The sequence below is a fragment of the Miniopterus schreibersii genome (genome assembly GCF_964146895.1).
Source record: "Miniopterus schreibersii genome assembly, chromosome: 2".
Lineage (NCBI taxonomy): Eukaryota > Metazoa > Chordata > Mammalia > Chiroptera > Miniopteridae > Miniopterus > Miniopterus schreibersii.
Window position 1 is genome coordinate 171,866,017 of NC_138102.1, and position 27,748 is coordinate 171,893,764.

General features: G+C 44.0%; 1 protein-coding gene across 7 annotated transcripts in view; it reads right to left on the bottom strand.

The window, feature by feature from the left end:
• Window positions 1-27,748, bottom strand: part of ANKS1B (ankyrin repeat and sterile alpha motif domain containing 1B) — a 694,015-nt gene that overhangs the window by 48,035 nt on the left and 618,232 nt on the right. For 3 of the 7 annotated variants that reach the window (XR_013998185.1, XM_081128687.1, XM_081128692.1), the window contains 3 exons: window positions 23,578-23,685; window positions 21,423-21,602; window positions 3,488-3,562 (listed from right to left, as the gene is read on the bottom strand). Coding sequence is in view for 6 of the 7 variants with exons in the window: in XM_081128687.1 (XP_080984813.1) it covers window positions 3,488-3,562; window positions 21,423-21,602; window positions 23,578-23,685 (363 nt within the window). In the remaining variant the exon portion in view is untranslated. The remainder of the gene's footprint in view (window positions 1-3,487; window positions 3,563-21,422; window positions 21,603-23,577; window positions 23,686-27,748) is intronic. The other 4 variants (XM_081128688.1, XM_081128689.1, XM_081128690.1 and 1 more) reach the window with 2 other exon arrangements.

The following is a 27,748-nucleotide window of genomic DNA, read 5'->3' on the forward strand; positions in this document are numbered from 1 at the left end:
TGGGGGAGATAATTACAGGGAAGAGAAATATAATCCTTACTTTATTTTCTTTCTGGCCTTGGAACATTGCTCCGGTTCAAATATTTTAAAATTCTCTACCGTGGCTGAATCTATCTCTCTGGAAACAGAAATTGAGTTTTGTTATAGTTAGTGCTATTTCCAGAAATTCGTTTGCAACCTGAGGGCAAAGTGTTCTTAAGATTGAATCCGTAAGAAAATAAGTTTCTTTTCTTCCTGGATATTCATCAACTTCTTTGTTTTAAACCTTAGATCTAAGAATGCTTAGAAGACTTCGCTCAGATGATGAGTTTTCTCTTTGGAATGAATTTAACAGGAACGGATGAACTTGGCATTACGCTGTTGTAAAGGGCACATGTGGCCTTGGCCCTCAGGTGGGATTCAGCTTCACCTGGTTGACTGACAATAAAAACAAAAGAGTTCAGAGAACAAGGGTGCTTTAGGTCTCAACCCTTCTGGAGGCTGAATTACAGCAGGAATGAGCTAGGAGGAGCTAGGTAGAGTATTGACGATATGGGGTTTTGCCTTATATGTAAAATAAACTCAAACTGTGAAGCCCACTATTAGCTTCTGTTAAATAGTGCATTCATACCCAGATAATACCTATGTTTTTTCAGTTAAATTTAAAAAATCAATAATCTTTCAGTAAAAATGTTTATTAAATATGAAATAAAAATCAAACAGACCTAAAAGGTCTTTTGCCTCAAATAACGGTTTATAACAAAAGCTTATCTTTAATGAAGTAGATCTAAACATGGGTACAATGAAGCAATAATATTTAATTAGAATAAAAAATAAAATAGGAAATGTCTGGGGTATATTCTGATGTATTTCTAATGATCACTGACTGACAGTACTCTTTAAAAAGCTTAAGTAGTTACATAAGAAATATGAAAATAATTCAAGCCACTCTTCCTAAGTGTGTTCAGGCTGTCTCTTTACAGCTTAAAATACTTGGAGGAAACGTTTCCTGTAGGTTCTTGTATTGAATGATCTTAATATTCCAATAACTTGGTCATGACTTAAAACCTCATTTCCTTGGCATGTATGTATTTCTTTCTTTCTTTTAGGATACATCAGTTACACAGAGGAAAATGTACTGTATTAACTATCCCTTCAAACGCAAATAAAAATCAACCTTCTAATATAAAGAAAAAGTATACTTTGAGATTAGAGTTTTAAATGGAGAACTGATTCGGTGTAACAGGTATTTGCCAACCGCCAACTAGAAAGAAATTCATCGTCTGGCTGAGACTGAAGGATTTATAATTGGGTCGTACTTAGAATGATGTCATTAAATTAAATGTCTCATACCACCAGCTGAAAAATATAAAACCAGTAGCTGAATTTAGTCATAACACTGGAAAAAAAAATTCACAAAAGTCTACAGATAGATTTTTATTAGATGGCAGAGTCCAAAATGCAGCTTTTAAACTTTGTATTATTGCAAAAGGTGGCAAAGCTGCATGGTTTCAGTTCGTATGCACTAGATGCCTAAGGCAGAGGCTGACACATTTCATCGTACAGCTTTCTCCCCAAAAGAGGGAAACTGAAGACACTACATATTTTATATGCTTTAAGAATACAAAGGGGAACATTGTCTCTATTCTTATTTTCTTCTTGAGAAAACTTATTTACATCCTAAGGATGTCAGTAAATAAAAGCCATGGTTATGACTTAGCTTTCTTTCTTCCTTTTTTTTTTCTTTAAATATGTTTTTATTGATTTTAGAGAGAGGAAGGGAGAGAGAAACATTGTTCAGCCGCCTCCTGCACACCCCCTATTGGGGGTGGACCCCGAAACCCAGGCATGTGCCCTGACCGGGAACTGAACTGATGACCTTCTGGTCCATGGGACAGCACTCAATCAATTGAGTCACACAGGCCAGGCATGACTTGGCTTTCTCAGATGAACAGTGAGGTATGGTATTATCAAGCCCTCTATTAATCTTAAAAAAATTTTTTAAAATTACAATTTAATTGATTTTTTAAAACTGAGGCTTTTTCATCTTTTCTATTAGGGACTGCTCCCACTTACCTGCTTGTAAATTTAGATCTGGATATTAACAAACATTATTTCCTACTTCTTCAGAACACTTAATGAAAAATTAAAATGATTTTAAATGACAATTGCTATTTTAAGGTTTTACTTTCAATAATTCTGACGAATATCGGAGATGGGCTCCCCAAACAATCATACATAAGATTTCTGTGATTACATTTACTTTCGGTTATCTCTAAGGCTTTGAAGAATGCTACATCTAGCTCTATGCTTATAAATACGTATATGGATATCTGGGTGTGAATGGAAGGAAAAGCCTCCTCCAAACATTCACACACACAGCAGCAGGATGCTGCAGTAGTTCCTTTAAAAAACTTTCAAGAATAAAGAATGCTAGTTTGGTCAAACGCAGTTGGTTTTAATAAGTTTGTTCCTTTGATGATAAAGAGCAGAGATGGCCACTTCTGAACATGAACAGCAGGTTTTAGCATTTATAGGCTCAGGAGAAACTGCCCGATCACAGAGCACCAGCACCAGGCAATGTAGAGACCCCAGAGTCCCCCAGAGCCAGAAGCCCCATGCACAGGAGCAGGGGTGTGCCTGATGTGGCACCGAGAGGGGCCCTTCGCATGCCACCCCAAGAGCTCTGCTTAGTGATTCTCAACCCCATGTCTCAACCTCTCAGACAGTAGGCTGGCCAATGGGAATAATTTAACAAGATGTGCAGATAGGACTGCATTTTAAACTACAAAATCTCGAAAAACCCAAACATTAAAATGTTCCCTTTCCAAACACGGAAGAATTTTGCTGAAATGGGAACATTTGAATACTATTAAGCAGCTCAAAGTAAAATAGGTCATGGTTTCACACATGTTCCAAAGATCAATTCAGTACTGTCGGATGGAAAAAGGCTGAGAACCACTCTTGGCTGTCACAGGCCGCCCCTGGCTAGCCTCCTCCCACATCTGCAGAAAACTTAGTCAGAACATCATGCAAATCACACCCAAATACTTCTCACAAGGAAAGCGCATGGGCCTTGGAGAACAGACACAATGGGTGGACTAGCCCATGGACAGGGGGAAGTACAAAACGGGGCAGAAAAACACCGATATATACATGTGTATATATATCTGTTTACCGGTTTCCTTCTTCCTGTAAAAGCAAGTTACGCAGACACCCGGGGTGAAAGCCAAAACTGACACGGGACAGATTGGAACCGCAGACTTCAAAACCAAGTCTTTTTCTCACTTTAGGACAATGTTCGCACGCCAACTAGTCACAAGGCACAGTGAATGAAGTATAATAGACAAAAAATAATAATAATTAAAAAAAAAAAAATCTCAGGAGTCATTAGACATCACGAATTTTCTGCATTGCCGGGACACGGTCCCTAGGGCCATCGACAACACTTTGCAACACGGTACACAGCGCGAGTTCAGGACAAGCAAAGACCCGTTGGTAGCCTTACATTATGAACCTGATGGATGGCTGAGAAAGGAAATCCAGCGTTCTGATTCGTCCATATCTCACAGACAGACGACTGCTGATATAAACAGAAAACTATCTCATCTTGTCAATATTTAAAACACGGCAGCTACCGAGGTAGCATCAAGGAAGGGAAAGAGCAGGGTAATAAAAAGCAAAGAATCACATTTCTTTCTTTTTTTTTAAAAAAAGCTGAAACAATGCCCAAGGTTTAATAACTTACTTCTAAGTCATTCTTTTGCTTAAAAACATTCTGGGTTGGCTAGAAAAAAAAAAGATCATTTACGTACTAGCTTTACTTCAAGGGAAATGACCAATCGTGCCAGGAAAAGCGAGCTGTGGTTTACATTTGCAGAAGAGAATGGAAATAGCTTCCCGGTTCACGTCATTCATTTCAGGGGATCAATAGTTTCCAGAAGGGTGGGCAAACACCTTCAGCACAGGTCCAACGTCTTTATTGTCTTATCTTAAATGACCGTGAGCAAACAATGCAGCAAACCGACTCCTGTAACTTAGTCACCGCTGAGCGTAGGAGGCTTTTCCCTCTGGAGGTCTCAAGGGCAAATCTGGGCGGTTGACAAGAAAGTGTCGGGGTGCCGCGAGCAGCCAGAGCCTGTGGCGGAGGTGGAGGGAGGGGGCTGGAGCAGGGGGGGGCTCAGTTCTGTTATTCAAGCAGAGACTTTGGGGAACAGCATTTGCACGCGCAGTGAATCAGCTCCGTAATGTGCTCTCTCCGCCCCATCGCTGCCCAGCTAATGAATTATTAGGAGGCTGTGAGGCCTGCTTAGGACCAAACGCCAAATCCCAACACCCTCTCCCAGGAGTCAGAGCAGAAACCACCAACTAAGGTGACCAGGCGCCGGGCAGACCTTCCACGGTTTTTTCCTGAATTCCAGCTTTCTAAACGAGCGTGAAACTGAGTCAGACAGCGGCAGGCGCTGTGGACATCCCGAGGGTTCAGAGCAGGCCGCACAGAGATCCGTGCGGGGGGAGATGGAAACGTATCTGACACGGTTTGGAAACCCAGCAAAGGACCGCATCATTGCGGAGGGCTTAAGGAAAAGCTAGCTTCTCCCGGCTAAATGTTTCCCCCACCTCCACCCTCCCAGAAGCGCTCACCAGAAATGTAACCTCTCTCTCTCCAGTCACATCTGCACAGACCTACACCTTTGCCTTCCATCCCTTCTGTCATCTGGATGGCTTGCTGGGGACAGGCTGTCAGGTAACTGGCATTCTATTAAGCAAGATCCCCGGGGTCCGGCCAAAAGGCACCTCCAACCACCTTCCACTTAACCAGCTCTGCTCTTCCCAGTCCCCTCTCTAAACTTCAGGTTATTTTCTCCACAGGGGCATCTTCCTCTTGTTACTTTTCAAAAATTAAATCTCTTGCAGTTTAAGTCTTGGGCCCAATATCCCCCCCAGCCTCATGTCCAGTAGCCGCCATCTGATTTAAATATATTAACTCCATGCTTTCGTGGGATTACCACCCTAACAGGCTCAGACATACTCCCAGGATCCCCTTGGCCTTTCTGGCACTCTCCCCCACAGTCCTGAGCTCATTCTTTTACATAAATCACATCTTCTACAACCTTCACAGACGTTTAGTGCTAGAAGCAGCCCAGGGACCACCTGTCATCTGGCAGATGAAGACATGGACATTCCAAGAGGTGAAGTGTCTTGCTCAGGTCACAGGAGTGTCACAACACATCAGCCTGCTGGGATAGCTGGCAAGGAGTGCTGGCCCGGGACCGACTTCACAGGAAGGCAGAGGGACTCTCCAGCTACACGGAACTTGTTTGACTAATCCTGGCACAAGTACATATTCATGGAAGCCATTCGTGGAACAGTCCCAACTCCTCTGGGGTTCAAACACCTGAAAGTTTTATTGTTTTCCTATCATCACTCCCACGTGGGCCATGCCCAGGCCCTCCTCCCTGATGGGAACAGGCTAACTGACATTTAGGGAACAATGTATGACTTCCTGGTCACTTTGAGTCTTGAAGAATCCATTCTGTATAAAACTCCGATGTCATATCTGATTCAAACATTGCTCTCCCTCACCACATGCCGGTCTTGGGGCTTAAATAACCTGGGGTGTCATGTCAATCTTGGATGCATCCAACCCCAAGCTCTACCTCCTTCGTGTGCTTAGTTGGGGAGGAGGGTATAGGAGGACCTGGGGCTCTTTCTTATCTGGCAATGGCTGAGTTGTCTCTGGCGGTTGTCACTAGTTGTCAGGGTAGTGCTAACTTGGCCTCTTGAAGGAACAACCCTGCCCCTGGCTGTACTGTATCCATAGGAGTTCTTTAAAGGGCTCTTCAGGCGAGGGGTGCGGTCCCCACTGCACGGTCCTGACGTGTGAGATCTCGCTTTCTCCACTCAGCCCTCCTTGAACACACGCACGCACCTTGGGTGGGACGCCCAGCCTCCCTCTCCATGCCCACTCGCATCACAAGGACACAACCTTGTCGCGCAGGGCAGGCTGCTCGGTGACCACCCCCTCTCTGCCAGGACATCTCCCTCCAATTCTCTGTTCTTCAGCTCGGGTCGGTGCTACGTGCACCTGCCTGCCAGAAGTCCCACTGTGGAAGGAGAGGGGCTTCCCCTTCTTGCAGGCTCCCCCGCTCTGGGCAAGTATTCCTCATGGAGCCCTCTCGCCAGGCTTAGAGTGCATGGGGACACGTTCTCTCCTCTCCCATGGAAGCTGAGGGCAGGTTCCACCCCTCGGTAAACCCCAAACGGGGTGGGTGCACCTTTCTCTTTAGAATGTGCGGTATGTACTGGAGAATTCCCACGTAGCATCCTGTGCCATGAATATATCTTCCAACAGTCACTGAAAGTTACCAGAGAGTTAAGGAGCAAAAAGAGGTCTCATGCCATAGTTATATTTTTAAAAATTCATATAAAAATTTTCTCAATGAAAGAAAAAGCCCCTGCCTCTAGTCACATACACTGAAGAGTCTACACGTGGCTTACATATCTTTTAAAGAAGCTACAATGACGATTTCCCAATTATAAGCTATGTTTCAAACTTAGAAAAAGTAAAAACACTCTTATTTCCACTAATTATGTGACTCAGTGCGAATGGTAAAAGTCATATTTTAAAAATAGTTTAAAATAGAGGCAGTTAATTGTATTTTATCATGAGGGTTGTTTATAAAAGCTGATACATTTCAGACATCACAGTAATTCAGCTAGCAGTAAAGGATTTATCAGGCTCACTGAACAGTGACTTCAGGTGGACCCACTGTGACCAATGTCTTTATAATGTGAAATGGCTCTTCTAGAGACATGGTTATTAGACTGCGTGCTGGGGTAAATGTGTTTTTTTTTGTTTTTGTTTTTAAATATGTGTTTTAATTGATTTCAAAGAGAGGAAGGGAGAGGGAGAGAGAGAAATAGAAACATCAATGATGAGTCATTGCTCGGCTGCCTCCTGCACGCCCCCTACTGGGGATCAAGCCCACAGCTTGGGCGTGTCCCCTGACCGGGAATTGAACCGTGACCTCCTGGTTCATGGGTTGACACTCAACCACTGAGCCACGCCGGCCAGGCTGGAGTAAGTGTTTGAAATGCAGAAGTTTCCACTGCAGAATTTCATTATATTTATGAAGATAATATTTCACGGTATAACATGCATTAAAGTATGGGTTTTGAAAAGTTTTGAGAAATATAATACAAGAAATAAAATTTCACCTAGGGCCCCAATTCCTGGAACAGTCATGATTTAAATCTGAGTTTTAATTAAGCCTTAGAATGTCCTCTTCTGTAAAGACAAGTAATAATAGTACCCGGCCTACATATTTCACTAGGTTGTTGTGCAGCTCAGGGCAAGCTTCATGAGAGAGATACCTTTTCCACAATTTCCAGGACCTAAATTCCTAGGATGTCTAGAACACAGAAGGCCATCAAGCATATTGACCAAATGATGGAAGCATAGAATGTCCTCAAAGATGTCCCATTTAATGGTAAAGCACCACAGGATCATTACTTGATGTTATTCATTCTCATTTGTAGTTGGTCCAGGTGGTTGTTGCCACTTGTGCCTTTAAACTAGTCACTGCAGACACACTTCTGGTAAAAGGCACCAGAAATTACCCCTGCAGACTTCTTGTTAGAAAAGTCCTCATTTTTCCTGGTAAGGGCTGAAAACAGTGCAGCCAACTTGGTTGACGAGAGTAGGAACATTTGTAATGAGCACGCCTGTGTGTTATAGGGCTGCTTGGAAACAATTCTATAAAAAGATGTTCAACATCCCTTTGAAATTTCATTTGCTTATTAATTTTCTCTCGATCCCTTTTGCACATATACTGCAAAGGCACATGTCATTTATCTGAACCCGAATTACCATGAAATCCAAATAAATGGGGGTTAAGTAAAGATAGAGTCTTATAACTGAGATGTAATTAATAATTTAATGTTTATTTTTTTGATGATGAAGTCAACAGAAATTTGAAGGTGTCTAATTTTATCTTTAGTTCAAACCTGCCTCCTGACTCTGGAAATGTTTTCTTAAAATACAACATACATCTTGCTTTTGTTACCATCTGTCTCTCAGGTCATCATGAATTCAGTTCAGAAAATACAACATATTTGCATTGAAATCTAAGAATAAAATAAAAGCATATGACCTATCTCCAAGGTTTTCCTCTTAACAGTGGACTTCTTTTCTGCTAGCCTGCCAGTAGTTACAATAAGGTCTCTCTCCTTCATCATCCATGTTCCCCCCTCCTCACTGGAGCATTCCCCAAAAGTGCTATAACATCTTCCACTCAAAGCAAACAGGCCCCTTCCCTTGACCTAACGCCCTCCTACGGTCTTGCTCAATTTCTGTCCTTTAAGGAGCTAAACTCCCCAAGAGGTATCCATACAGTCTCCACTTTGTCTTTCCCTGTCCTCACCTGAGCCCACTCTACTGAAATGCTCTTCTCAACACCCTCCACTCTGCCAGATCCACCTGGTCATTTGCCCCGACCTATCTGACATACTTGGTCACTCCTTTCATTTCTCAGTCTCCTTTGTTGGTCCCCATGATCTGATCATCCTCTGATCCCGGGAGCATCAGTCCTCAATCCCTTTTCCCTCTCTGGCTATACTAGGTGGTCGCATCCAGTCCCCACTCTCAACCTTGTATCTCCAGCCCAGATCTCTCTTTTGAACTCGACTCCGATATCCAGCTGCTCTCTTGACACCTCTACTTTGATGATTAATAGGCATCTTCACCTAACACCAAGTACCTGATTATCTCACCTCCGCTTTAAGCTTTCTTACCTCAGTAAACGCCAACCCCCTTCTTCCAGTTGGAATTATCCTTCCACTCCCATTTCGAACTCAACCCAGCAGGAACTGCTACTGAATCTCCTTCTAAAATCTCTCACCCTCCTATCACTACCTGGTCCAGGCCACTACCTTTTCTTACTTGGATTATTTCATTAGCCTTCAAAGTGGTCTCGCTGCTTTCATCCTTGCCCCCTTAGTCTTTACTCTCAATACAAGAGCCACAATGACCCATTTAAAATAAAAGCCAGATGACGCCACTTTGCTCCATGGAACTCAAGAAAACTGAGTCCTAACAATGGCCTGCAAGGCTGTCCACCCTCTGGCACCATCCCTGCCCTCCCTCTCTGCCCTCCTCCCCACTACTCTTCCTCTTGCTTGCTCGGTTCTGAACAGCGAAGCACATCGTTGCCTCAAAGCCCCTGCACTTGCTTCCCCCTCTGCTGGAAATGCCCTTCTTCCATACATTATAGGACCAGCTCGCTCACTTCCTTCAATGCCGCTTTCTCAGAGAAGCCTTCCCTGAGCACCCAGCATTTCACATCCCGATCAAGTCTGTGCTGTTCACACTGTAAAGGGCTCACTCTTTCAAGCAGAAACTGAAAATCTGAAGAAAGTTTAGAGCATAAGAGCCTGGCACCCTGGCACCCAGGCATTCACTGAAAGATCGTGACTGCTCATCTACTGGCTGCAAGGCCTGGGTCGCAAGGCGAGTCAGGATCCGCCCATTTTCTAGTCGATGTTTATGGATGGAAAGTGCCGTGGACACCATCCTTTCCCCACGGTCAGGGCCAGTGGTAAACGGGGTCAGAGGCGGATGGCGGGCCTTGGAACAGAGCGAGCTGGCGAAGCCTCCGTCACCCCAACAACTCCAGTTAGGCTCTGAAGACCTCCCGGGAGTCGGCCGGCGCTGCGTAGCTAGTGTAATAAAGACACTTGTGGGAGCAGAGCCCTCCGGTCAGATTCCAGCAGAGAGAAACTTTCCTGCCTCGTTCTAGCCCTGAGAAAAAAACGGGCTTTTCCGTATGCTGTCTTCATTCTTTACCACTACGGGCTGTTCACAAACCCACCAGAAAGGATCCAGCGAGAAACAGGAAAGGTTCCGAGCAAAACCCGCAGGGAGAATCAAGTCGATCCCTTCTCCTGGATGACAGCGCTTCCAATAAAACAAAAACAAACTTGAAGAGCGAACGAAACAGCTGCAAAGGCAAAAGAGAAAGGGCACGTGCCGCCCCCCGGGGGCCTCGGCCCGCAGCCCGCAGCCCGCAGCCCCACGGCGCCGGGCAGAGACTCGCACGGGACAGGCCCTGCCAGGGGGCGTCAAGTTCAGCTCCAGCACCTCCTGCATCCTGCATCTTTCCTTCCAGCAGGGACAGCCCCGCGGCCTCTTCTTTCACGGGCACTAACTGACCCCGGCCTGGAAACCAAAATCACAGCCCTGTCTCTCCCGAGTTTCCCGCAGGCCAGCATCTTGTCATTTCCTCTGCGTGGGTGCGGGAATGAGCCCCGTCGCCTCTCAGGTGCCACCTGCGATACGTCCACGGCCCTGCACCAACTGCCCGCGGTTCTTCTCTTCAACTGCATTGTGGACGACTCAAGTTCAGGGTTTCTTATCACCGACCTTTTTATTTGTTTATTTTTTACTGTTATAATTGAAATTTTTTTTATCTTTCAAATACAGTTGACATTCAATATTACATTAGTGTCAGGCGTGCGGCACAGGATTAGACATTTATATAACTTATGAAGCGATTCCCCCAATAAGTCTAGTACCCACCTGGCGCCATGCCCTACCGATCATTTTAATAAAAGGATTCTGATGAACTATTTTATTTGCAGGGAATGCCGGAATCAAGAAAATGCTGCTTCCTGTCATTTTCCCATCTTTGTGAAGAGCAGTCCTCGCACCCTTTGTGATCGTGACCTTCCCGTGTCTACGGGGAAATTCTTGGACAGATCGGCACTCACCTGCCGGAAGCTAAAAGCCAGGCCAACAGTTGTTTCTCCACGTGTGACCCGCTATTGCTGGTGTCAGCATGAATTAATCTAGCAAGAGTGGGAGGAAGCAAACACCACGCCTGGGCCCATCGTAAGTACATTGGCATAATATATATTCTGATATCACCTGTAGTCTGCCCAAGTTTGTGGTTTTCCCCTCCTTCCCTCCCTCCCTGAGGAGAGAACTATAGGCTATGTGATTCCTGTTACTCATCTGTAGAGAGATAATATATAACCTGCATTCCTAATAGGACAGTTGTAGTCCCAAATAACATTACAGAATTATTTATGAAATCTCTTCCCAGGGAAAAAAAAAATAGATCAGAGAAAGAAAACTGGAACAGTAACTCCAGATTCTGCTGTGCAGCTCCCCAGGTTCTCCGGGTGTTGCAGGGAATTTAAGTCAATTGGGACCATGCTATGTATCGCAATACGGGCTATTTTACTTGTTGTACCTCGAAGTTCGGATGCCATCACAAACGTTTTTCAGGACCACTAAAAAGCAGAACTATTAATAACTCACTCAGAAAAGCAGTGATCAGCTTTTTATCATGACATGAATTGCTGCAAAGAAACTCGATTTTGCAAAGTAATGCTGTTCTTTGCCTGTAATATCTCTTTGAAATATACATTATGTGCCTTTCTTGCAAACCGAGGCTGTCATTTTCTTTATTTAAGCCCATTTATTAGCTATATGCTCAACACTGCTTCCTGCCTCTGGTAAAAAGAGAGGTATTGGACAAAGCCATTCATTCAATACTGTTTATCAAGGTCCCATTATTTTCTCATTTTATCCTTGTGGAAAAAAAAGTCTAGCTGAACTATTATCTTGAATGACACCAAACTAAGAGGCCTCTGGTAGAAGGTTACAGTTTTGTTTTGTTTTAAAAAATGTTTTTATTGATTTCAGAGAGAGGAAGGGAGAGGGAAAGAGAGAGAGAAACATCAATGATGAGAGAGAGTTATTGATCGGCTGCCTCCTGCACGTCCCCTACTGGGGACTGAGCCTGCAACCTGGGCATGTGCCCTGGCCAGGAATCGAACCGTGATCTCCTGGATCATAAGTTAACACTCAACCACTGAGCCATGCTGGCCAGGCAAAGGTTACAGTTTTTCCCTCAGTTCTGTCTGCTCAGCACTGAAATCAATAAGTTGTAGGGTTACTTGAAAGGCATACTTTTTTGAGGTAAACGTTTAAAATGAGCATATTACATAGTGAGGAAGGATCATTGATACACAGAGTGTTGGCCAAGCTTTAAAAAGACATTGGTTGGCTAGGATTATTGGATAAACTCAATAAAACTATTTTAGCTGGAAAGTAATAACGTCAATGTAAAATCCTGCATTAAGGTTACACACACACACACACACACAAGCCCCACTGCTGAGGGCTGAGAAGGCAGGCATGACTCACGGCCGTTAATAAAGGCTGGAAAACTTCCAAAGCTGGGCCCTCAGGATGCTGTGCAGCCCACATCCCACTTAGCAGAACGATACTGGCAAGGAGCTGGCTATGGTGATGCAGTGAGGGGAAGACATCCAACTGTCTTCAGTCTGAAAGAACTGCTCTCGGCAAGACGGAGCAGGCTCCTCCTGTTGTTTCAGGAGGCAGCATTAACTACACAGGAGCTTTAGGAAGGCTTATTTCAACTCAATATAAGACAGAAGTCCTACCAATTAGAACGTTTCCAACGATGGGGCTGCCACACTAAGTAGCGGCCACCTCTCCAGGGACAAGTTTAAGCAGAAGGTAGTGGCTGCCTGTTAGGGGTGCATTAGAAAGGGTGCTGCATCACGGGACAGGACTAGATACATTTTCTGGATCGTTCCCACACTAAGATCCTCTGTTTCTCTTTAACAGAAGAATCTTCTAGGTATTGATGCATACAAACCGTGTGTGATGCTGTATTCAAATCTCATTAAAACAGAGACCCATACAGAGAGGGGGTCACCTCATTTTGCCACTGTTGACGTGAAGCAATTGTTTGCTATCCCTGATTTGTAAAGAATGAAAAATTTGATGTCAAGAGGGAAGAATTTTCTTCAAAAACAATGTTCATCTGTGCCCCCTTAGACATTCAGTTCTCTACTAACCTTGCGTTTACATCAGGTATTAGGTATTATTACCAGCAGAATTTGTCAAAGGACTCAAAACACTACAGTGGAGCCTTTAGGGGAATTTCTAGAGTGTGCCATGTACCCAGTTTGTAGAGACAACCTGGGTGTTCAACATAGTGGTTAAGGCACAGGCTGTGAAGCCAGGGTCTGAATCCTGGCTCTGATCATGATCTGTGTGGCTTGGGGTGGGCAACATAAACTCTCTGTGCCTCAGTTTCCTCATTATAAAGTTGCATGAATCAGTGCTGGCTCTGACAATGAACTACCAGATCATGTCAGGCAGGTGATATACAGCAGTGCAAGGTCATTTATTTCTCTAAAAAATTTGAGACTATCCCAATCCGTGTCCAATTTGCAGTCCTAGAAACCTATGGTTTTTTGATGCCTATAACCTTGTGTAAAGTAACCTGATCAACAGGCATTTTTGGAGTGCTTATTACAGGGGATTAAAAAATGCCCAAGGAAGGGTCAGTCAGGCCTTGCCCATCCCCAGTCAGCATTTTAAAAGAAATAAAATATTTTGACATAAAATATAATAACATATTTTGATATATGCTAACTCAAAGTATTTAAAAGTATTTAAGTATGCGTATCATTCATAAATTCTTTCCAAAGAGCTCCAATGCTAATGAGGTTATGGCAGGATAGTGTTTGCATCCCTGAGAACTACTGCTTCCGTATCAGTGCACAAGTATTACTTTGGGCTTACAAGCTAGAAAATAGAAAAGGTTTTGTAGAATATAGCCAAATATTACAAGCTTTACTTTAAAATACATTTATTCCCAGTTACAGCTGAAAAAGCATAATGCAGAAGAAATGAGAAGCTATCTCAAAATAATAATTTCTAAAACAACCCAAACATACAGCTTTGTAGTTTGTAAAATACCTTGACAAATATTCCTTTACTTGTGCCTGAACACAATGATGTAAGTAAGGTGGGCATTAATCTTACTTTAGAAAGAGAAATCTAAGGCTTTGAGTAGCTAAGGGGCCTGTTCAAGATTATAGAGGTAACAGATACCAGAGATGGAATTTTTAACTCTGATCTCATTACTTCAAATCTGGTATTTTTTTTTTTTTAAAAAAACTAACCTCATCAAATTAAGTATGAAAAAGGAAGTCAATATCTGTGATGATATAACAGTTTTCCATCAGATATTCTCATTCAAAACTCAAAGTGGGTTTGTTCAGGCACCTGCTATTGCTACCTCAGCCTGCCGAGAAGCCATACCCATTTCTGGCCATGGCCCTTGACTGTCCATGGGAGGAGCTCCCTTCCCACCCCTCACTGCACGCAGTTCAGGTGGAGCTAAACCACCTCCAGGCATGTGATTTACGCCTGGTTAATGACCCCCCCCCCTTCATCGGCCACTCCTCTCTGAGTAGCTCGGGGCAGATAGGTGATCCAGACCAGGCTGATCTGAACCAATGGGACTCAATCCTGGGACTTTTGGGGGGAACTCTTGGAAAGATAAGCCCTCTTTCTCATAGGCTCAAGTTTAGCAGGATTTGGACTTGAAACTCCCCTCGTGTAGACAAAGCCTGTTTGGGAAAAGAGCCAACCCAGAAGAGAGCAGAGCCACAGGGCAAGACATACAAGCACCAGGATTAGGTCTACGTGGACTTGTAGTGAAGTGACTCAAATACATGCCCTTTTATGCTTTAACATCCTGAGATGGATCCAGAAAAGTCCCTACTAATGCATTACTTTAGTCATATACAAATGGAATGAACTCAGCCAGTACTGTATAATCAGGCATTTCCTCTAGACATTAAAACACCCTCGCTTTATTTTTTTAACACTGAGGAAGAAAAAGAAGAGAGGGAGGGAGAAAATAAGAGAATTTTCCTACCCTTGAAAACTGAGCAAGGTCAGATCATACCGGCCAAAACTCTGACCCGTGGGCCCAAGAACTGGACTGAATATAATGAGAAACATTCCAGAAATTTAACAAGTGGAAAAATAGCCTGGTGTGCCTCTTTGTCAGCAAGCCTAAGGCACCATGAAATATCACAAGGTCAAAGCTGCTGAAACAGGGTTTTATATATTATCAGATTTCTTATCCAGTTGAAAATAGGATCTTTTCTACTGATTAAAAAAAAAATCCATGGTCTGGTTTTAATTGGAAACATTCACCTTGGTGAAGTCCCAGCGAGTGCAGGGAAGGCGGACACATCAGAGCCTCCCTAGTAAAATGACAAGTGGCGTTTAGGTCCAGCAGATGCTGGCCGTCTCACTGATGGGCTTAATAGACAATAAAAGAACCAAAACTTTTAAGATCAGTATCAAAACCTAAAAAATCTCCCACTTCCCGTTATTTTTTAAAGACGTATGGACAAGATGGACAGTAACGTCAATGGGGCCCGAAGGATACTCATCATATTGGAATTTCCACCCAAACTTCTCACAGGGAGAGCAAAGTAAACTTTGAGAAAAGGCAACTGATTGACCACAGGAATAAATAAGGTGTACAACTCATCAGGTTTAAGTCTCAGGTACGAAGGCAACATTTTCCACTTTTGCTCGGTGTGGTGCCTTTAGGAATAGATGGCTGGTGGTCTAGTTCCTGGCCTGAAACAGGGCACCAACGTCCCAAGTTATCTCTGAAGCTGATGTGTCAGCTTGTCAACGTGACAAGCTGTCACATCGGGAGTTCCTGAGGGAAGAGCTTATTGAGTTTGTGCTTAACCTTCATTTTCTTTTTTTTGGTTATATATTATCTGTGCTTAGTATTAGAAGTTGCTCTTTAGACCTTCATGGAAGAAAATGTTGAAGTCATGGACAGGATGAGCTTTTCTGAGTAGTGGCTAGATGATGAAAATCTAAATTAAAAATAGGCACTAGCTTATGGGCATTAACAAAAATCTGATCAAACACAGTAATAAGAAAACTTGTGGGGGGAAAAAATCACTTGAAATGCTGTTGCTCTTAACATAGTTGTGCTATATTCTGAAGGTTGAGTTTGTGAATCCCCATAATGTCAAAGCAGTGGGAAGAATTTCTAGGAACAACAGGCTTTGCCTCCCAGGGAAAGTGTAAAAGAATAAACTACAATGTTCCTTCCTTTCCAGAGATGGCCAAGCATTTGCCTCCTGGCTTTCTGAGCTGTCCAAGCTTCTCTAGCGAACAATGCCGTGAGAGTGTATTTCAAACGAGTTCTAAATTTCTTTTAAGGAAAAACAATAACCCCTTCCTCCCCAGTGTTTTACCTTACCCTGTTACAGGACAACATGCCATACTGTGAGGGTTCCTTTGCCGCTCACTTCGTAACCTGTATTTCCAGGGAACTGTTCCATCTCCCCCTCCCTCCCTCCCTGTGGCGATCATTCTGCACAGATCCCTTCTCCACCACGCTAGATGCTCCTCGGCAGCCTTCATATTCATACAATTAAAATAAAAAGAGGAAAATTCCAATTCCACTCTCAATATGTATTCAAAGCACAGAGAACGCCAAAACAAAAAGATCGTTTTTATAGAATGCTATAGCCATCTGATAGCTTTGGCATTAATGGGCTCTACAATGAATCAGGACCTTTGAATTAGGGACTGACAGTCATACATGCTAGTCATCTATCTATCTATCTATCTATCTATCTATCTATCTATCTATCTATCTATCTATATATGTATGTGTGTGTGTGTGTGTGTGTAGTGACTTATAGTTTGAAATATGCTTTTACATAAATTATCTTATTTAATATACACAAATCGGAGGCAGGCAGGCATTATTCACATTTTAAAGGCAAGAACACGGAAGTTCAGAGAACTAGCATGACTTGGTACAGGTCACACAGCCAGAAAGAAACCAAATCAGAATTCCAACTGAAAAAGCCACTAAAGAAACAGCATCTGTTATTTGGAGAAATCCCACAAGCAAGAAGTTCCCACACTTATGTGCAAAGCTCTTCGCAAATACAGGAGAAGGGCAGAGTTCTACCAAGATGCACAGGGTGGGTTCCCACTACAAGGGTCAACAAATAACCATGGTAGTTCTGCATTTAAAGGGTCTTGTGGTGATAACCATGAGCTGATTCAGTAAGTTTCCATTCAACTACTAGTGATTTTATGCTCGATCTGCTCGCTGGGCCTATGTAAGAGTAATCTATCATAGCATGTGGGAAATTGGTGTTTGTTGAACTGTTATTAAAGCACTTTATATCACTGTAAACAGAGGCAGCCCACAGGGGCATCAGGACCATGCAGGTAGCAGGATATGACCTGGTAGCACAGAGCCCAAGTGCTGGCTCTGTCATGTACCACCGGTGAGGTCAAGCGCTCACCTACCTGGGCTTCCTCCACTACAGAACGAGCTGTCATGGGGATTCACTAAGACACAGCACCTGGAGTCCCAGGCGTGGGTATGACCAGGGCAGGGCTTCTAATGGCTCAGTTTCCATTTCTCGTCTTCTATCAATATCAAAAGAACGAACATTTGTATAACTAATATAATTTGTAAAACGCTTTCAAATAAAGAAGGAATTGATCTAGTCAGACTTATTAGGTAGTACTGTTTGGACGAGAAAATGCTGGACTTTGAACTGAATCAACTTTCTATGATTTAGAAGCAATTTAGACAAAGCTTTACTGAGCCTCACATATAGCTCTGGGTAAGGTCTAATTTGGTTTCTTATGGGCTGTGCTACCCGGACCAAGTCATGTAGTTTCTCAGTCTCCTTGCCTTTAAAATGTGGCTCATGCCTGCTTTCAGGTTTGTGCGCATCAGATAGGGTCACTGCCCCAGGCGATATTAATATTTTCGTTTAGATGAGAGTATTCAAAGCCCCAGGGCTTCTACATTATGAATTTTCCTCATTCATATTAAGCCAAAGTTTGTGCAAAAATATGCATTTCTATTCCTGTTTAGAAGTCTTTTTATTTTGTGAAAACAGAAGTATTATTTCACTTTTCCATAGGTATCTTACATAAATGGAGGACTTCTATAAGTGGTTTGAAGTTCCGCACCAGGGAACTCTCCTTCCTTTTTCCGTGACCTTGCAGAAAGTGGTCTCTAAACGTTATTAATTCCATCTCTCCTTTAGTATTCATTCTAAGAGTACTTCGACTCCTAAATATCATTCAAGAACATTTCTAAAGATTGAGCCAGGCTGTAAATACTGGAAATCTTTTTCCTCCTTCTGATACTTTTTCTGTATTTTCATGTACTATCTCATCCCCACAGCACTCGACTTAAAAGCCGATCTGCCACATGCTACACGCACATCAGTGGTTGTGCGGGATACCTTGTTTGTGCTAAAATGAGATAACAGATGTGATGGTATTTTGAAAGTTAAAAGCTCTACCTGCATGAAGGTATTATTATATAAATGTGACAGCAACGTTTCTTTATTAGGCGTATAAAGATAGGGGAATATTTCAGCACTTCCGAGCTAATGTGTCTAATTTAGAATTACAGGCTCGAAAAGCTGTGTTTTTAGCGTAACAGGAAACCTGCTGTTTAGATGTGTTTACATCATTGCAAATCCTATTAGTACTAAACTCAGCTTTGTTTCCCACATATTGATTTAAGACAATTTGAGGCAGAATATTGCTTTTATCAGAATAAAAGCAAACAATAGCCACAATATTTGAAAACCACCTGTATTCCAAGACAGGTCACTTTAATATTGGTTTAAATGGAAAACAAGTAATTAAACACCACTCTAGTGTTACCTTTTAAAAGTATTTGCCAACAAATGAGCTTAATGGGTGGAATGGACATTAAATTTGTCTTAATTTAACTCTCAGCATTGTTTTTCTAAGTTAAGCAAAGCATTTCCAAGCATCTGTGGAGCAGACCTTAGGAAGGCAAAACTCCTGTGAATTCCCGCAGCCACCAAGAGCTTACGGGTTCTGGCCTATGGCTGGAAGTCCAGGTCACTCCGGTGGGGGCTCAGATAAACCTGAAACAGTAGGGCGTTTTCTGAAAACATGGATCTGTCTTGGTGATTCTCTTTTAACTGCATTTTCCTTTCTTTTAGCAACAGGAAAGGAACCCTGAAGATGGACGTCAGCGACTTAGAAAGAAACAGGCTGGCCAGGCAGGCAGTAGCCGAACTCCAGCAAGCCTCTGGGGAGAAGGGCCTTGGGGAAGCCCCGCTGGCACTGGGCTCCTGGTGGGCAGGAGGTGTGCCAGCTGCTTGCTCACCGGGTTTTAATTGCCAGTGCAAGCCTTCAGGGAGACTCAGCTTTATTGGCTGAGCACATAACTTTGAGAAAGAATGTGGTCTGGAGAGAGTACGACAGGTTTTAAAAAAGCAAGTGAATTCTAAAAATTACTATAGCAAAGGACCAAAAAAAAGGAAAAATAAAGGAAAAAACATCAACTGAGTGGTCAAATGGTGGAAAAGTCACATAAATAAAACTGTTTGACAACAAAATAATGGACTATTTAATACCTTGTCAGGTTAAAATCTTTGAAGTTTTAAAAAGGTACATACGTGTTCATTTCTCCCTGATTTTTTGGCATTTCCAGACAAGGAAACACTCTTAAAGCAAACAAATAAAAGGCTGCAATTAACACAACCTAAAGAGTGCCAATCCCGGAATGCCTTTCCTTATCGATCAGATTCTTGTAGGACCACCTCCTATTTCCTCTGCAGGAAAAGTGCTGTATTGAACAGCAGGATTTTAGGAAGTTTTAAACAAGCTCCTGGGTGCTGACGGAGGCCCGTGTCTACAGTCAGTCACTTGCTCACTGTAAGCTGTACAGGTGAGGCGAATGGGCACATTCACAGACCCTCCGCGGCTCACACGCCCCACCCAGCCGCTTGTCTACCTCTTCTCTCTGCCTTTGGGCCTTTCTCACCTGGCCAGATACAAGTTCATTCAATTTTCTCAAGGGCTAGACAAATCCCGAAAGTGATGGATTCTGACTGGGGTGACAAGAAAAAGACCCAGGCTATTCAAAGGGTACCAGTGCCCCAGCTTGTGAATCTCATAAAGAAAGTAAGGGAGCAATCTTGCTAGAGTACCTCTGAGGGTTCATCCATAGGAGGGAGGGTAATTAATTTCCAGTTTGAAAAAACTACCATGTGGAGAAATTTCATAAATTCTATGAGCAGCTGAGTTAGGCGATTCTGTTCCTGAAGTCGGCACAGTCAATAACGTTCATCAACACGCAGTCCTCCCTTACCCAGCAAAGAGGAGGGTTCGGAAAAGACCCCGTTTGTATTAATACATAGAGACTACATGGTTCAAGGTGCAAGCGCACCATGTCTCTGAAATGCGGTCTTTAGAGAGATTTAAGCACATACGTGATCCACAAATTCTAACAAGTAGCAGGAAACATATGAACAGCTTGAGGAAAAAGGCTGTGAAACTCTTTATTTAAAAGAACATCAGTGAAAACAGTAATAAAGATTAAAAGACAATACTTAACCAGAGAGAAAGGAAAAATTATTTTTCTCCTGTCTCTCCTGCATTTTCCATCTCCCTTCAACAAAGGATTCTCCATAATCCCAACACTGCCATTCCCTGCACAAAGAACTCTGAGAACAATTCAGAACTGAGAGCGTGAAGAGGAGACGCAATATATCAGGTCCTTTCTTCCCAGGGCATTTGCAGGCAGAATAACCATGGTTTCCAGAACACTCTCTTCACATTTTTTCTTTTGTGACTGGCAGAATGTTTACCAAAGGCTTTTAAAAACAGAAGCTCACCAAACCATTGAGAAAAATATTTAACGACCGAGGCGAAGCAATTACAGTCAAATTTTCACCTCAAACTTTTCATCTTAGGTGTGAGAGGCCTAGAGAAGCCTCTCCACACATCAGTCTGAACCTAGAGTGAGGATGGAAAGAGTCGAAAGTGCCAATTGTTGCCCACAAACCCGCATCTCTGACCTTGGGGCTGAACCGCAGGGTCGCTGGCCACCTGAGCGTGCTTTTAGCAACAGCGCAGCTGTTCCTTACGGCTGACTAGAGTTTCTGAGCTGCCCTCTGAGGACAGGCCAGACACATGGACGTCCGTACCGAAAACAACGGGGAGGGTCTGAACGTGACAGATGGCTCTCTTCAGTTGAAAGTGTCGGGCAGCATCATCATTTTCAGCCACTCAAGGTGACAACATGAGATGACGCAACTAGTCCCAACAGTGCAATTCTATACAGGTATGTAAACTTGGGGGGAAATGAACAACATTATCGGAGTGAATTCTTTCCCCTGACTTCCGCCCCGTCACCCAGCCAATTCACGTTAGATAACTTAGACTTTTATTATTCGATTTCATTATGATTTGATTCTTGCCCGGTAATAATTCCCTTTAGGGCAAAGGCTTTTCTGGATGCAATGAGATCGGATATAATTTCTCCAGCAAGAACAACTAACAAGGATCTGTGTGTACCTTCCATTCCCAGAAAGGTCTGTTTCAATCTAGGTCAAGTGAGCAGGGAATAAAAGCCATGGCGTAACATGGTAAAACTCCGGCTGGCGAGGATGACAGGCACCGGCAGCTATCGCTCAGTGTTAGAACGCATTCCCCAATACGGGCGAAAGGCAAAAAACGTCAGAGGCTTTTAACACCTTACCTGGGCCATCTGCCTCTCCAGCTTTGATCGGGGAATATCATCAAAGTAGTTTTCATTTCTTCTCCTCCTTGCATCGCCCTGCATGATAATGTGAGGAACGTCTAGGGAGCCACCAGTGGTGTAAGTGCTTTGGCTAAGTGATGGAGACAACTGAGGAGGAGTGTGATTACCACTGGGTTCCTGAATGGAAATACATCATGAAGTAAATACCACATTTTTTTTTTTGCGCCTAACCTTTGGTTGCAAAATAGTGAAATACTGACAAGACAGGCTGCGGGGGTGGGGACTCGTTTTCGAATCAACTGCCAAGGAATGGATGGTCTGCCACCGTCTTGGCATTATCTAGTCAATACCTCCCCCCCTAAGTATTTCAGGCCAAAGGTTTCAAGTATAAAGAGTCAGGCTGTTTTCTTCAACCAGCTGGTTTCAGGGGAGAGGACACACGTCGGGCAACCTTGACACGATCACGTGTGTTTACAAGGGGAGGAGCTGTGTCCTCACCATGGTAGATGCCATGTCGAGAAAGCTAAATGGGAACCAATGGGGCTTGACTTTCCATCAGACAGTGGCCTGGCATCAGGTGGGGAAGAAGACACAGTGAGGAAACAGAGCATGTCACATGTATAGACGGCAGGGAAGTGCATATATTGACTTTCAATGGCAAAGATGACAAGCTGGGGGAAACTGGCCAGAAGGGACTAAGGGGCAGCTGGCAGGTGGGCCTAGTGTGTGCCCGTAAGAGGAGCATTGGGAGGGTGCTCCTTCCCAACCCTCCTCCCCCCGCCGCAGGTTTTGACTAAGTAAGGTTCTGCACTTTTTCTCGGGAATCTCTGTTCTCCTGAATCTCTCCCAGGGAGTCAGAGGGACGGGTTCAGAAGGGGGAGGAAAGAGAGCCCCGTACGTCGCAGGGAGTGACTCCTCTGAACAGTCATTCTAGGGCAGTTATACCGATGGTGCCTACATCTTTCTCCCGTTCGGTGTAGCAAAACAAGGGCAAGACAATAATCCCTTTCTAGCCCCATTTTCCTCCCAATTTATTTGAAGCTCCTTTTATTGAGGGAGGAAAATAGGTCCGATTTCCACTTTCACTGCTCCTAAAAAGCTCCCAACTAGCCTCCAAATGTCCCATTGTCACCCAGCTGCCCCAATCATCACTTTTCCTAAGGGGTCCCTCCTGGAGCCAATTCTCTCTCATTTCCCGAGATCTTTGTGCATTTTCTTCTTTAAAACGGAATCAGACTCACATCTTAACAGCCCTCTCCGGCCCGCCCCCTCTGCTAGGCCGCCAGCAGTTACGCTGTTTGCTGAAACTCCCTGGTGAGAGGCACTGGACCGCATGTCCTCGCTGGCCCTGCCGCCCGGGTGCCACGCTGTGTTCATCGGGCATTATCGCTACCTTTTCTGACACTTGCAGAAAGGGAATCAGGAGCATGCGAGTGCGGGGCCAAATAGAGAGCACAAAGTTGGAACTCTGCAGCCGCTCGCGGAGCGCCCAGCTTTCTGATGAATTTTAGGAAAGTTCCTGGAGGCCCCAGGAAACCCAGTGAATACGGGCGGCTCCTCCCCGCTCCACTGTGCCTGGCAGTCATCCCTCATTCTTTCTCTCTGCTTTCCCCCTCTCTCCCACATCTAGGGTTTCTCTCTAGTTTTACTACCCTCATAATTCTAAAATATAGCTGAAATCATTTATTAAAGAGAGTTCTAGCTTCTCTATCCTTAATTTCTAAGTGGGTAAAGCTGAGCAATATTTACTTCATAAAACAGAAGACCCGAAGGTTAATTTCAAATTGATCTTCACTTAACTGTGGCCTCTGTTCGATTTCCTTTCTGTGGGTTTGAGGAATCTGACAGAAAACTCATTTCCTCTCTCTCGGTGTAGACGGGCGTGTGGGATGGCAGTGCGGGAGGGGCTCCTTAAGGGTGGAGGCTTGTCTCATGTGTATCTAAATCTCGAAAATATCCATTTAACCAATCGAGAGAGAAAAATCTTGTCTCACAAAACACAATCGGAAGGGAGGTTGTTTCTCATACGGGTAAGGTAGGCCATGTGGAAAACAGCCCGTACTTCCCGATTCGTTCAGTCAGTTCATTTTATTGCCCAAAATAAATTCTGGGGATAAGAGAGGAGAAAAACATGAATGTCCTGAGCACTTACCCTGAGGGTGATGGAGCGAGGGGGCTTCTGCGGCGGGTCCTCGTGCAGCCTGTCTCCCAGAGATGCCAAAATCCGTTTCCTGTGGCCAATCAAACTGATTTTTAAAACCTGAAACGAACATACATTTGGGTTAAATATTTCATTTGAGAAAAATAATTTCTGTATGTCCTAAAAAATGAAGGAGCGAAAGGAGATTTGTGCAAAGCTACCTCTGCCCCGTGACAGATGTGTGAAATCGTGCGAGCCTGGGAGTCCAGGAAGATAGAAATACCGAGGAAAAAGTGGGGGGTGGCAGAGTGTGGCGGGGGGGGGGGAGCGGAGACGGTGCCCCTTCTACTCAGGCTGCCCCGAGTCGCGGTGTCTACCCAGCCCCACAAGACCTTTCAAAAGCATGAGTCCAGCCTCCTAAGCAGCTGAACTCTGATCGCTTGCTATTGCTCCTAGAATAAAACCTGAGTCTTGACTTGGCCTCGGGCCCGACAGGGCTACGTGCCCGCTGTCTGTCTGTGTCCCTGCCTCTGTCCCCTCCATTCAAGAGCTCAGTCACACTGGCCTTCTCTGTTCTTCGAACGTTCCGTACGCATTCTCACCTTGGGGCCCCCTGTTTGTTCATCTGTCCAGAAGGCTCCCCCTGAGATTGTCACATGATGCCTTTGGACACTGCTCAAGTGTCATCTCCTCACAAAGGCCACTCCACATCTCCTCACTGAAAGCTCTGTGCCCTCAACACCATCACGCTCTCTCTACCCTGTGTTCCTCTTTTTATCACTCTCAGAAATGACCTTACAGGGTTAGTGTTTGTGTGCCCCCTCCCCCAGGGAAGCTTCCTGACAGCAGGGCCATTGGTTATCTTTATGGCTTATTTCCCAAACTCCTAAAGCGATGCCTACAATAATAAGGGCTCAATGAATAGGACAGAATGGATGTTAATATAGATAAAAGTAGCAAAGTAGGGTTATAATCAGGCGCTGCCTACCTGGGGGACTCACGGTCTCCCCGGGGTGGGATTTTAAGTCTGACAATGCTGCAAAGGGCACCTTGGACAAGCGATGACAAAGGCAACCAAGATTTGAAAAGAGCCTCGGTCCCTGCCCTTCCTGGGGCTTTGCACCTGCTGCCCGTTTCAGTCCTCCCAACACCCCTATCTGGAAGGGGTTCTTCTTGCTTTACGGATGAGGAGACAGAGGTTCAGAGTGCTTAAGCTGCCTATCCAAGAGCTAGTACGAGGTGGCTCAGGGATTTGAATCAGGTTTGCTGATTTCAAAGCTTGTTCTACTCCAAGGTAAACTGCAAAATTTGGGCAGATCTCCAAACATTAATAAAACATATAAATGCATTCATGAGAAATGTATTTACCCCATTCCCTGCCCACGTGCCATTCCAACAACTCTTTTTGGGTAACCAGTTCCCAAAGTATAGTACCCATTTTGCAAATGATTAAAAAAATTTTTTTCTCTCTTTTCAAGTTTTAAGGGTGAGGGGTGAGCTTTTCTTTGGGCATTTCATTCTATGCTACTTTGAATTTTTATTTGCCTATTTGTCAATTAGCTTATTGGCTTTCCTGTCTAAATTTATTTAGATTTTTAAACGAGTGCTTAAACTCAAATATCCACATGCACCCACAGCCCAGTGATTTTAGAAACCTTCATCCTTCCAGGCTGATGAATCCCAATCTTTGCAGTTTGTTTTCGTAAAGCAGGTCCTCTCCCCATAGGTCATTTTAGTTCACTTCCTCTGCACCATCTCCTACCCTAGCACAACTGCTTAAGGTGTGTTGAAAAAAATTGCTCAGGATATTCCAGGTATAAGTGAGCCATGGCTTTGCATTTGAGCAGGATACTATTTTCTGCTTTAATCCCCTTTAACTTTTTTATTATTTTTTAATTCTCACCCTAGGATCTTTTTTCCATTGCTTTTCAGAGAGAGTGGAAGAGATAGTGGAAGAGAGAGAGAAAGAAGCATCGATGTGAGAGAGACACATCAATTGGTTGCCTCCTGCATCCCCCCACCCCCGGCTGGGGTGGGAGATCAAGACTGCAACCGAGGTATGTGCCCCTGGCTGGAATCAAACCCAGGACCCTTCAGTCTGAAGGCCGGCGCTCTAATTACTGAGCCCAAACGGGCCAGGGCATTAATCCGCTTTTAAATGCCCTTTTTAAGCACATCTGATTTCTGGCTGGCCTTTTAGCTGCAGTGGGGATCACGAGAGACACACACAGACACTGATCGTAAAATCTCTTAATTTTGTTATAGTTGATAGTTCAAAGCCCTTTGATCTTGGAAAGATGCTTTGAATTATTTCTCCCCAAATTCTTTATCTTACAGTTGTCCACACAGAAGCCCATCTGTCATCCCTTTGCCCACTCACAAAGCCCCGTGTACTCTCTGCATCAATATTAGTCAGCGTGGCATTTCACTACCTGGAGGAGCTTGGCAGTTTCTGCAAATCTGGAATTTGACCATAAACTCCTTCTTTCAGATGATTTACAAATATGCTAACTAAGTGTGGCCCTGATGCTGCTTATTTGCAGGCGACACTGTTTATATGATCCAGAGAAACGCTTTTACATTTTTGCGTGTTTTTTTTTTAAAGCATCAAGATCAAAGAATTCTCCCATTTCAGAAAAACACATTACCCTTTTGAAATGTATTTTGTAAGCCTAAAAACACTATATTTTCTTAATCCCTTTTATTCTTATTCTCAATTACTTTGCCAAAGGCTTCTATTGGATATAAATTCCTTCCATAAAATCCCACTGCCTTTCTCCCTGTAGGTAATTGGATCTGATGCTGATGGTGCCACCTCAGGCTCCTGAATCCTGCTAAGAAATGCTTTTCATAGTAATGCAGACATCGAAAATTATTTCAACAAATAACAGATACCGAACAACAAATAACTGGTAAAACTGAGTGGGTGCAACCTCCTTAGCTGCTTCTGATTTACTCTCTCACAACTCAACTGTGGGCAAGTGACCTGACTCCAGTGGTCTCCGTTCTCTCACCTATAAAGAGAGAAAGTTCATGCCAATCTCAAATGTCGCTGGGAAGACCAAGAATGAAATTGTGAGCATAGTGCCCGGCACGGAGAAGAGGAAACCTTCCTGGTGTGCTTCTTCCAGCTGATGGACCCAAAGGAGGCACAGAAATCCTGCCCCAGAACAACAGAGACCTGGCCATTTTCATGGTCATGTCAAACAGACTCGCTGTGCTTTGCACGAAGAGATGCGGGTCACCTTGGAAAAGCCCCGATTGAAGTGATACATAGTGATAGGAATGGGTCTAGCTTCTAGCTATTTGTTTAAGCCTTGACCTAATCTAAATGAATGTATGCTATTCTTCCATGCACACCATTTAATCTCCGACAGGGGGTACACCAAGCCATTCACTGCAGCTCCACACTGTCTCCTCCACAGAACTACCCAGAAGAGGACAGATGGATGGATGGATGGATGGATGGATGGATGGATGGATGGATGGATGGATGGAGGGATGGATGGATGGAGGGATGGATGGATGGAGGGATGGAGGGATGGATGGATGGAGGGAGGGATGGAGGGAGGGATGGGTGGAGGGATGGATGGAGGGAGGGATGGATGGAGGGAGGGATGGGTGGAAGGATGGAGGGATGGGTGGATGGAGGGATAGATGAGGGAGGGAGGAATGGATGGATGGATGGATAGATGGAGAGATAGAATGAAAAACTTAACACAGAGTGGTGATTCATATCAAGAACATCTGGGTAACTCTCCTTATTTATTAGAAATGATCCCATTTCACAGAAGATGATAACTATTACTTACTGACCACTTGCTATGATCTAGTTCTATGTTCTAATTGTGCTGGAAACTGTGCCAAGTGCATTATATATGTGTATAAACATCTCATTTCATCTTTAAAATAGCACTGTCATTCCCATCTTAGAGATGCAAAACCTGAGACTCAGGAACACTGAGCTCCTTGTCTGTGGTCAGGTTGCAAACGGGCACCATGCTAGGATTTGCACCTGACTCAGCCTGCTCTTCCCCGCTCACCATGCTCGTCTTCGTGGTCTTAACCTCTACACCTCAGCTATACTATTGTTTATACCGTATGGTGCATCTTACGGTGGTCCTTTTTATTTTGGGTTGCCATCTTCCAAGCATTTATACTGGGACTTGACATCTGGAAAACA